Raw genomic sequence first — 12982 nt, 5'->3', positions numbered from 1 at the left:
GAAACAACTTACAATGTTTGTTGCCAGTGATAAAATTCAAGCTTTCATGGGAAACTTGGAATTTGGGGAAACTTGTGTCAACTGCATGAGCATCACAGGTTTCTAATTCTTAATGATTCATGTTATTAACAAATGTGATCTTTTTGAATAGTAGAATAAAATATGTCAATGTTGAGAAGATCTTCACGACTCCATGAAACAATATTTTCAAAATGGTCAAAGCATAATGCATGGATGAAAGCTCCATTCAAAGTATATGATGAGACTGGTGGATTTTCACGTAACAAAGTACAAAAAGGACATTGAGATGGCACTTTAAGTAACTACTTCTTGTCAAGTCTGGGTGCAGTAGGAAAGAAGAATGTGCACTATTATCTGTAAAGGCTATTAAAACCCTCATCCCTTTTCTACAATGTATCTGACTGAGGCTGGTTTTCTTCATATACTTCAGCAAAAACAATATATTGCAATAGGTCGAATACAGAAGCTGCCAAGAGATTCCAGCTGCCTATTAAGGAAGACATTAAAGAGATTTGTAAGAATGCCACACTCTTTTCACTACATATTCTTTGAAACTACAACTTTTTAATTTAAAATGTTATGTTGACATGCAATGCATGTATTATTTTAAAATAAGGTAATGAGTAAATTTAAAATTTTCTGTTTAAACTTCTAATTTGGAAACACTAATGGATATAGAACTCACATAGGCAGAAGTTGTTTAGATTCTCGACAATCATTGAAAGTACAAGGTCCTTAAACCCAAATTGAAAAAGACAGACACAGAGAGCCTATAGATTAACCAGAGAATCATTTTTCATGAGTAAGTCATGGAACAATATATTTTTCTGATTCTGAAAACATGAATGCTAATTTTAGAAACTTAATAAATACAAAATACAGAAGGTATAAAGAAGGAAATACAAATCACTTATACAGATCTGACTACTGTAAAACTTTCATAAAGTTCCTTGTAATTTCTTTACATCTTTTTTGTTTGTTTAACATAGTTAGGAGTCTGTGCCCAGTCAAGAAAATATGGGGATATCATACAAGGTAATGTGTCCACAGATATTGAAAGGTTGAAAGAGCAAAAGTAAGACACTGAAGTAATAGATATATTTGTAAATGCAGGAAGAAGTCATGTCTAGGGCTGGGAGATCAAAAGTGGAGTTAGCAGAGCTTAGGAGTTAGAAAAACCCATCTCTAGAGCTTAGGATTAAAAGTGAGGTTAGACCTTAGGGAGAGACCCCTGCATGGCTGCTTGGTTTAGATGCAATATGGAAGATGAGAATCAAATCACCTACTTCACGGGATTACATGAGATAAAAACTTACGAAAATTCTACTTACAAGCAGACAGCACTACACACACTGAATGTAGACAGAACTTTAAGAAGGAAAAACAAAAAACTGCAAATCACAGCAACACAAGGCAGAACAAGGTCAAGATCCCATTCTTCTTTAGAAAGACAAGGGGCTGCCTTGTAGTTAGTCCAGTCCAGATCAACAGGATGAAGAGAGAAGCAGGGATACCAGGCTGTAGCTCAGTTCAAATACAGAAAATGTATCCAGTGGAGTTTCCTTTCCCAAGCATCTCTCAGAGTTCCAAGCCCAGTGAACGTTGTAGTAGTGGGACTATGCTACTTCCTCTCACCTTTATTTTGACCTTTTGTCTTTGCCTTTCTTTATTTTTCCTCTTTTAAACTTCACTCTTGCTTCTACTTTGGTTTTGTAGGGCCTCCTAGTAACACAAATATTTCTTCCACTCATTGGATGGCCTAGGGTTGGAGAAATGGGTGGAATAAGGAATTTGCCAATGCCTGATCTGCTCACGTGTCTCCTCTACTCTAAGATAGAAAGAAGCTTCATTTACAAAGCCTCTTTCCCTCAGTGACTACAAGTCTCCAGCTTTAAAAAATTAAAAAATAGCATCCACTTCTGGGAAATATTTAGGAACATACTTAATTTCTATGCTAAAAAACAAAAACAAAAAACACTAAGCCCTCTCCCATTTTAAAGGAGAAGAGGAGAAGATGACATTTTCCCCTGATTCTTTTTTTATTTTATTTATTTATTTATTTATTTAGAGACAGAATTTCGCTCCTGTCACCTAGGCTGGAGTGCGCTGGCGCAATCTCGGCTCACTGCAAACTCCACCACCTCCTGGGTTCAACCAATTCTCCTGCCTCAGACTCCCAAGTAGCTGGGATTACAGGAGCCTGCCACCATGCTCAGATAATTTTTGTATTTTTAGTAGAGATGGGGTTTCACCATGTTGGCCAGGCTGGTCTTGAAATCCTAACCTCAGGTGATCCACCCGCCTCGGCCTCTCAAAGTGCTGGTTTTCCCTGATTCTTTAACTCACTTTTTGAAGGCTCAACTGGCAATGGAGTATAGTGTTTCAGAGAATGCGATCTAGAGCCAAACTGCCTGGCTTCTTCATGATTTTGAGACCTTGGGCAGGTGACTTACCCTTTTTGTCCCTCTTTCTCTACATACATAATAACAGGCACAATATTTATCACCCACCTCATTGGGTTGTTGTGCAGATTAAAGAAATTCCTTTATCTGAAGTGCTCAGAATGTGTTCCATGGTATTTAGTAAACATGAGGTTTTATGATTATTGCTATTATTATTCAAGATTAGGCAATCCTTTTCTCTAATGTATTAATTGAACAATTTGGCTTTGTGTAATTTTATATTTTAGAGAAGCTCACAAAAGTTTGTCTTTGGGGAAAGAAAAAGAATCATTAATATGTTATGCATGATGACTTTTTTTTTCAGAAATTTTCATTCCAAAATAAAAAAAAAAAAATCTACATACTTCTGCTTCTGCTTCTTTTAAGCCAACAGCACACCAGGCAGCTCAGAGCCAGCCATGAGGCCACAGAGGACAGGGAAGCAGCCAGGATGATGGTCGACTCCTCCTTCCTAGTCACAGGCAAGACAGCAAATGACTGGGATCGAGCTGTAAAATTGACTCCTATGTGGGGGGGGGGAAGAAGATGTTTCAATGATATGTTAATAAGATGCTAATATAATTAAAATATAGTAAAAATAAATACATTTCTAATAGTATCTGTGACATAGTAGGTGTTCAATATATATTCATTGAATTTAATACATAAATAAATTATAAATCCAAGATTTATATTGCTAGAGAATCATGAGATTCCAACATTAACACATAACAGTTATTTCTAATTCTGTCAATTACTGATTAAGAATTCTTCCAATTCTCTCTTTTAATTTTCAGACCTACCTTCCATACCAATGCAAAATTTCAGCTTCTTTCACTCATGTTTCACTAATTAGAACAAAAATATTCTCAGCTCCAGAATGTGTGAATTTACTTGCTCTAATGTATGTATCTACTCAATACGTGCCATATGACACATCAAAACAGGGGCATAGGGACTCCTACTGCAGCACCAGATTGTCTTAGAGAGTTATGTGATCTGGAAAACTAGGAATAGAACAATGGCAGATAGAACCACTGGCCAGGAATGACGGGGCAAGATGGTATCCTCCTGTTGAGACAGTCCAACTCTCTAAGAATTCATCTGAAACTCCTTGCATTTTTGGAGACAGAAAAATTTCTCATCCCGTTATTATTTATGAAATGAGGCATAAAATAATCTTAAAAAGAAAGTTACCTATCTTCATAAAAACCCATACACAAATGTTTATAGCAGCTCTATACATAGTAAAACCCAGGAACAACCTAAATGTCCTTTAGCAGGGGAATGGATAAACAAACTATGGTTTATCTAGACAAGGAAAACCACTCAGCCAAAAAAGAAAGAAAGGAAAGAAAAAAGAATATAAACAAACACACAACTGATAACCTGTAACAACTAGAATGAACATAAAAAGCATTCTGCTGAGTAAGGGAAGCCCATCTCTGAATGGTACATACTTGTAGGATTCCATTCATATAACATTGTAGAAAAGACAAAGCTGTAGAGATAAAGGACAGATCAGTGGTTGCCAAGGATGAATGGTGGAGAAAGGCTATATGTATGTGAGGACAGATTTTTGGGGTGATGAAATGGTCCTTATCCTGACTGTGGGGATGGTTACATAGATCTATACATGTATTTGAATTAATAAAACCACGTACAAAAATGTCAATTTTATAGTACATTAATTTTTAAAATAAATTGTTTTAAAACTTGCCTTTAGTTTTGGGGGTGATGAATATATTCATTATTCTAATTATGACGATGCTTTCATGGGAGTAGACATGCATCAAAATGTATCAAATGGTATGCTTTAAATATGTTTATCATATGTCAATCATATCTCAATACAAACAGGTTGATTTTTGAAAAAACTTGCTTATGAACAGTTACAGCCAGCATTCTTAAAGCAGCTTATTCAAAACAAACAAGCAAACTTCAAACTTCTGCTTTCATCCACATAACTCAGGCAAAAAGAGTTTTTATTTTATGTACTCAAGGAAACACCATGTTTTTCTTTGCTGTGCTTTCACTGGGCTGAACCTGACAATTTTACTGGAAGTCACAGTCTTCAATCTCTTAACTTCTGACTGACTTGGTCCCAAAGCTACTAAAACAAAATCTCCTCTGTATACATCATGTATCTGAGCCATATTTGGCTTGTTTGTTACCAATTAATTGCTTTTTATGGGCATATGAATAAGCTCAATCAGGCCTAGAGATGGGAGAATAGATTTTATTTGGGATTTACAGAAGTAAAAACTAAATTCTTCACACTTTTATCCATTTTTCAATGATTACTCAGTAATTGTTTACTTGATCAAGTTGATAAGTTACCAGTTCCCATTCTTAAGATATTTACAAGCTAGTAAATGAAATAAGATACACATAACAAATATTTGTTAAGCAAATCAGAATGTTACACATGCCACTAGAATAATGCAAATCAATTGCTTTGGATGTTTATTTTCCATTGATATGATTAGGGAACGCATCCTGGAGGGGGAAGTATCTGAGGAGGCTTTGAAGGCTGTGCAAATAACTGAACAAAGACAGAGAGGAGAAAATAGCTATTGATACTTAGGAGACTCATGCAGGAAAATACTGGAACTTAACGCTAGAAGAATTTCAGACAAATCTTGATGGGCATTCAATATCAGGCAAAAGGACCTTGAGAACATTCTGAAGCCATGAAGTATCACAGAAGAAAAGATTCTTTTTTATTTTTTTTAATAGAGAAAGAGTCTGTCTCTATTACCCAAACTTGAGTACAATGACTGGCACGATTATAGCTCACAGTAGCCCTGAACACCTGGGCTCATACGATTCTCCTGCTTCAGCCTGCCAGGTGGTTGGGACTGCAACCATGTGTCACCATGCCTGGCTAATTTTTTGTTAGTTTATTGTAGAGGTGGGGTATTGCTATGTTGTCCAGGCTAGTGTTGAACTCCTGGTCTCAAGCTATCCTTCAGCCTTAGCCTCCCAAAGTGCCAGAATTACAGGCATGAGACACCCCACCCAGCCTAGAAAGGGAGATTCTAAACAGAGAAGTGACATTAGCCACATAAAATATAGTCAGTCCATTTTTGTATAGAACACAAAATGACGGAGAAGCTAAAGTCAGGGCGACCAGGTGAAATTATCTAAATGCAAGGGTGGAAACCACTGGCTCTCAATTACCTTAGCAGCAGAACATTTTCTAAAACTGCAATCTTAAAAATAATCTGAACATATTCACTCATCCATAAACAAATATTTATTTGTAGCTATGATGCACCAGGCTTTACTACATCCTTGGGATATAATGCCAGACTAAGCAGAATCTCTGTCCCTTTGGAACTTTGGTCTCAGTGGAGGACCCAGCACACGGATAGTAGACGAACAAATAAATACGTAGATACTATAAAGCCAGGGAGTGATAAGTTCATAAAGAAAACTAAAGTGAGTTTATGAGACAGAATGGCTGGAGGTGTGGGGAGGATTGGGGATGGTATAGACTGAGTGATCCAAAAGAGGCCTCTTTGAGGAGGAGATATTTGAGAAGAAATCTGAATGAGTTGAGTGAGCCATGTGAATTTCTGGAGGGAGAATATTCCAACCAAGGAATTGGCAACCACAGGTAGAGCTTCTCTGGTTAAGTGTATGTGTGGTGAAGGTGGTGGGGGGGATTTGTGGGTGATACCTGGTTACATTAATCTCTTCTCAGCCCAGCAGCCCCGAGGGTCTCCTGAGAACCCTATGGCACCAAGAAATGGTCAGAAAAGCCACAGCCTACACCATAATCATAGTGAATATGGAAAGGCTGGCTACAAAGTCAGTACTACAAACTTACAGAAACCCTTATCTCTTGGCAGTGTCTAAGGAAGTTTAGAAGTGATAAATAAGCTGGATTTGATAACACATCAGACTTAAGAAGATTCCATAAATACTTGGGCAGATCTATTTTCTGTATTTCTAAAATAGGAATAATAATTTCTTCTTCTCTCTAAGATATTGGAGAGATGAGGGAAAATAGTGGAAATGATTGCAAATTCTCTGCTTGATTCATGAATGAATGAAACAACAGACCAGGCATGGGGACTCATGCCTGTAATGCCGGCATGAGCCCAGGGGGTTAAGGCCAGCCTGGGCAGCATAGTAAGATCCCATCTCTACCAAAAAATGAAATAAAATAAATTAGCTGGGTGTGGTGGCACACACATCTGTAGTCCCAGATACTTGGAAGGCTGAGGTAGGAGGATTACCTGAGCCTGGGAGGTCGAGACTGCAATGAGCCATGATTGAGCTGCACTCCAGCCTGGGTGCTGGGTGACAGAGTGAGACCCTCTCTAAAAATAACAACAACAACAACAAACACACACACACACACACACACACACACACACACACACACACACACAAAGAAACAAAAGAACCAACAATAACACAAAACAATGCTTAACAGACCTATTATTTTGAAGCCTATTAGAAATAAGAAATTTCATTGATTGGCTGAAATGTGTGAATATACGCTGCTTTCCCAAACATTCTAACACTTGAAATTTATATACTTGGAAACAAGGAGTTACTCTCTGGACGTGTACCATTACTCAGCATGATGTCTATAAGGGGTCATAGAAGTGCATATCTTTACTATTTTTCCTTTCTTTTTATCCTCCATCTATTGTCTCCGAATTTAAACTTTTATAAATTTCATCTGAAAGAGTCTCATCTTATAGACTTGATCTTGAAAATTATGGAGAATAATTCAGTGAAAAACACTAAGGGAAAACTTTCCAGATGATTCTTCAGTTAGTTGTTTTTACAGACTGTCAGTAGAAACTACAATAAAGCAGTAGTCTACTAAGTGTGAACGCCAAGACCAGTTCAAAATTACAGGAGTTACCAAGAAGTTTCTGTCTCGCATTTGGTTTTACAACTTCTTCCTTAAAATAAACTTGATAACGTATTTGGTTAGTCTTAATTAATTACTGAGCTAATTAAAGGACAAAGGCCTTTTAAATGTCAGATAAATCGGGAACAAAATATGCATTCCTGCCTGTCTCACCCTTTAAAACATATCCGTTCAAAAACTCAAGCTTATGGCACAATGCCTGGGAACTGGGAATCCCACGGTCAAGGACACTACACATTTGTTATGAACCTGTACTTGTATCAGGACATTTTGACACACAGTGTGTGTAAATTGCTTATGTGACTTTATTCTTTTTAATAAGTATTTAAGCAATCATCCTCTGAAGTATAAATGTGACTCTCATAAAACATATAAAGAGCACTTGTCAACAGGTTATTTATCTCATTAATGAAGAAACCAGGAAGAACATGAAACTGGTTTTAATAGCATTTAAGAGATAATGATCATATAGCCAGGGAGCAATAATATTATCTGACTCCAGAAGATAGTCTTTTTGTTAAAAAAATTCCAGGCTGGACGTGGTGGCTGACGCCTGTAATCCCAGTACTTAGGGAGGTGGAGGCAGGCGGATCAGGAGGTCAGGAATTCAAGTCCAGCCTGGCCAACATGGTGAAACCTTATTTCTACTAAAAATACAAAAATTAGCCAGGTGTGGTGGTGCATGCCTGTAATCCCAGCGACTCAGGGGGCTGAGGCAGAAGAATTGCTTGAATCTGGGAGGTGAAGGTTGCAGTGAGCCGAGATCGTGCCTCTGCACTACCGCCTGTGTGACAGAGCGAGACTCCATCTCAAAAAAATAAAAACTAAAAAAATCCAAAACTTAGAATTAAAGGAAAAATGATTATGATTACAGATCTTATCAGTGTCATACTGGAACATTTTCAAAAGGTCCATTGAAAGTTTTGTTAAGTTCTCTCAAACATAAATTTGTTTCACTTACTATTTATTATTTATTTATTTATTATTTACTAGGACCCAGACATGTTTATTTGTAGAAGATTGACATGCTGAAACAATTTTTATACAGTTAAGGATGCAAATGATATCTGTAAACATCGGACTATCAAAATTTTGCTTTTATTGCCCTGTATCCATTGCAAACTTATTTCAACATTTCTTCCTGGGCTATATGATCACTATCTCCCAAATGCTCTTTTAATTAGTTTTCTTGTCTTCTGATTTCCTCATTAGTGAGTTAAATAACATGCTGACAAATGATCATTATATATTTTCAAGAGAGTCACATTTAATACATTAGAGGGTGTTTTTTTACATGTTTTGTCAAAAAGAACTGGATCAAATGCACAATTTACATACCCCTTATTCTGAAGTGCCAGGATGTTGATGGGTATTGTCCCCATTTGGCAAGGGGTTGAGGAGGACAGAACCCAAAGTTAAAATTTCAACATCCCATGACTTTCTTTCTTATAAATTAACATTCTCCTATTAATATCCAACCAAATGTCATGTAAGTAAATAAACGAAAAAAACAAGTAGAACACTGAAAGTAAATTTCAGTGTTGAGAAGGAAATGTACATTTGGTTTCTTGCTCACCAGGAGTATCCTGAGATTTCCATTTTTACATGTGCTCTTTCTTCTCAAGCTTAATGATACAGTCAAGTGAATTTATTTTCTAAACTATGATGACTTCTTATTCATTATAGTAGCTATTCCCAAAAGGGAAAAAGGATTGTCTTCTACAAAGGAAAAAGAAAAAGAAAAAAGAGAATAAAAGCACATTGTATAAAATTACCTGGAGGAGAAGTGACAGTAAAAATAAAGTGCCAATTTGACCCAGAGACCAAGACTGCCAAGTTGTAGAAGCTCACATAACCATCTTGAGTTTCTGCCTGCGTGCACCCTTCAAAGAAGCACAAAATAAAAATTAGCTGTTTATTATCTAATCTAGAACATCATCTTCATGTCTGCTGTGAAGGCAGACATTTGGACAATAAAGGACAATTTTTTTTTAACTCTGAGAGGTTACCTAATCCATCAGGTTTTTCTTAGTCAAGACTTAGAACCAAATGATCCAAGACAGTATAATAACAGTTAACATATACTGAAAGCTCACTATGCCTGACACTGTTCTTTATATACACGATTGTCTATAAACTACACAACAACCCTACAAAATATGCTATTATCTATATTCTAGCAATTAGGAAATAGGCTCACAAAAGACTAAATTATGTGGTACTGGGGTTACAGCCCAAATCTACCTGATTTCAAAGTTTCATTCTTTACAATATATTGGCTATATTATTATTAAATGTATAATATATAAAGAAAGAAATTCTATTATCTTTCTAGGTGGTCAGTTTCTACAATCTGTCTTTCTTCTATTCAGGTTATCTGTAGTTTATATGGCAGCAGAGTTAGGCCAAGGGATCAGGACCACGGCAATCTATCAAATCATGACTGATAAAGCTACTCTGATTTAGCAACTTGAATTGCCTGAGCCTTGGCTTCCCTAACTAAAATGCAAACAAAACAAAACAAAACAAAAAAAACCTTGCATCCTCTAACAGTAGATCATCCATTTATAAAGTGAAAAAAGGCAGCTTAACTCAGTATCACATTCACAATACCATTAATCATCTTTTGACTCCACCATTCCTAAATTATGTTCCTAATTAACAGCTGCTAGACTTTACTCTGGAAATGTCGATATGATTGGCATGGTGGACAAAGGATTATGGAAATGGTCTGAAAGTTTATAAGTTGGTTTGAGATCTCTAAGGCTGAAATGTGTCATAAAGATATAATATGCTTAGTGTTACATTTTTTAATTCAATTGCTTAATCTTTTTGTGAAAACACTGTCTTTCTTCATCAATTTTGCAGAGCTAACTAAAATTTCTTTTTTGAGAAACATCTTTTACTTCATCTCTTCTGAGTTCCAAAATAAATAAAATGCCAACTAAAATGAAAATAAATAAGCCAAGACTCAAATAAATGATAGGCACCCAAGATAAATGCAGTTTATACTCTTTAAAACCTATATGCATCAAAATTATGGTCAATAAACTCTTGCAAACAATGAACTGCAGAGTACAGATGTTCAACATGAAATCATTTGCTGCAGTTTTTCCTTTGACAAACGTCCTTATTGTTCCCATCTTTGGAAGAATACAAAGCAGCATTTAATCGAAATGTGTCCGTAGAGCACAGTGAGTTGGCCTCGTAGAACAGCAGCCAAATTGCCTAATGGAAAGTGCTTTAGTTCTAAATGGGTTTACTTTTGCGTTAAATACCAGCTTGCCTTAGAGATCTCTACAAAGATTCCCATATATATCTATGATATTCTCAGATTTGAAGCGTATGTGCCCAAAAGCTGAGGCAGTTGCTGCCAAGTACAGTACATTACTCCAGGGTTCATCATATCTTCAGAATAGCTATGATGACATATACAAATGCAATTGACAGGCTCCCTGATCAAACTGGAATAAACAGTATACTGGCTGGGGGACTTGGGATGGGGTGGGGTGCTGGGCTCAAGCAACTTCGGAATTGATTACACAACTACCAGGAAATGATACCTGAATGGGTTTCTGCAGGATAGATAGTTTCTAAAATACCTTTGCAGCCCAAATTATCCCCACAGCTATCCCACTCACTCCTAGGTATGCATACTAGCAAACTGTTACATCATTAATGTTGAGATGTTATCTTTAAAAGTATTAAGGACTTTTTTTGTGCAACTATGATCCATAAATGTTAAAGGATATTGAAGACCTGTAAATAATTGTCCTTGAGTGTATAAATTCACTTTTTATAATAGGTTGTAACTGGCTTTTCACTGAGGAGGGTCTACTAAAGGAAAAAGAACATGAAGTTAAATTGCAGAACAAAAGATTTAGAGGAGATATACAGATATGGTTTTGTTGTTGTTATTTTGTTTTTCTCCAGGAAATACTTACAGTAAGTTAGATAATCTATCCCAAATGCTTTTGGTGCATTCTTTCTGAAGTTAAAAAGTAGTATTTCATAATGGCTTCAAGAGAAACTTTCAATCATATAAAATAGGGTATTTTGGTGACATGGGTATGCTAAAAACAGAAAACTACATGTGATTTCTTCCCTACTTCATGACTCACACACATAAAAAATGTGTGTATATAAGACACCTTCAGAATAGTCCTCACACATTCCCATTGGATCTCTTAAAAAAGGTAATAGTGACAATACTGATCCAAGTAAGCTAGTTGGCTTGGGTGTGGCTTGGTGTCTATGAAATAAAAGAGTAAATGTTATCTCATCTCACACCAGTTAGAATGGCAATCATTCAAAAGTCAGGAAACAACAGATGCTGGAAAGGATGTGGAGAAATAGTAACACTTTTACATTGTTGGTGGGAGTGTAAATTAGTTCAACCATTGTGGAAGACAGTGTGGTGATTCCTCAAGGACCTAGAACCAGAAATACCATTTGATCCAGCAATCCCATTACTGGGTATATATCCAAAGGAATATAAATCATACTACTATAAAGACACATGCACATGTATGTTTATTGCAGGACTATTCACAATAGCAAAGACTTGGAACCAACCCCAGTGCCCATCAGTGATAGACTGGATTAAGAAAATGTGGCACACATACACTATGGAATACTGTGCTGCCATAAAAAAGAATTAATGTCCTTTGCAGGGACATGGATAAAACCGGAAACCATCATTCTCAGCAAACTAACACAGGAACAGAAAACCAAACATGGCATGTTCTCACGTGGGAGAAGTGGGAGTTGAACAATGAGAACGTATGGGCACAGGGAGGGGAACATCACACACAAGGGCCTGTCAGGGGGTGGGGAGCAAGGGGGAAGGATAGCAAGGGGGAAGAACACCTGCATGTTCTGCACATGTATCCCAGAATTTAAAGTATAATAACAGATAGATAGATAGATAGATAGATAGATAGATAGATAGATACATAGATAGATAAAGAGTAAGTAGTTTCATGCCTCCTTCACTTTGCATGGCCACAACATGATTCTAAGCTGGTGGGGTATGACATCCTTAAGGTTACTGAAAGAAAAATAATGAAAGATGAGGTGCAATAAGTGTCAGGAGTGGAACAAAGTAAAATATAAAGTCTCAGTAAGGTATGATACAGGAGAAGGTATGGAGAATAGGTAAGGCATGGAGCATAAGTAAGGTACTGGGTATGAATAATGTGCAAAGTGTGGCAAGGTACAGAGTATAAGTAAGTAAGGTATGGACTATGGGTTAGAAATGAAGTGTGAGTAAGGGTCTGAAGAATGTATAAAGTATGGAATATGAGTAAGGTATAGACTATGGGTAAGGTATGGAGTGTGAATAAGGCATGGAGTATGTGTAAGTTATGGAATATGGGCAAGGTAGTGGGTATGGTAATGTATGAAGTATGGCAAGGTATGGGATATAAGAAAGGGATGGGCCAGGCACGGTGGTTCACGCCTGTAATCCCGACACTTTGGGAGGCCGATGCGGGCGAATCACCTGAGGTCAGGAGTTCAAGACCAGTTTGGCCAACATGGCAAAATTCCACCTCAACTAAAAATAGAAAAATTTTAGCCAGGCGTGGTGGTGGGCATCTGTAATTCCAGCTACTCAGGAGGC

The 12982-nt window shown here is 36.9% G+C and overlaps 1 protein-coding gene across 1 annotated transcript in view; it reads right to left on the bottom strand.

The window, feature by feature from the left end:
• PKHD1 (PKHD1 ciliary IPT domain containing fibrocystin/polyductin) overlaps positions 1-12982 on the bottom strand; it is a 467968-nt gene that overhangs the window by 18115 nt on the left and 436871 nt on the right. Inside the window, 2 exon segments of the mRNA XM_010364246.2 lie at positions 2828-2986; positions 9135-9242. Of these exon segments, the coding sequence (XP_010362548.2) occupies positions 2828-2986; positions 9135-9242 (267 nt within the window).

Source organism: Rhinopithecus roxellana, chromosome 4 (genome assembly GCF_007565055.1).
Source record: "Rhinopithecus roxellana isolate Shanxi Qingling chromosome 4, ASM756505v1, whole genome shotgun sequence".
NCBI lineage: Eukaryota > Metazoa > Chordata > Mammalia > Primates > Cercopithecidae > Rhinopithecus > Rhinopithecus roxellana.
This window is presented reverse-complemented; position numbering and strand designations above follow the sequence as displayed.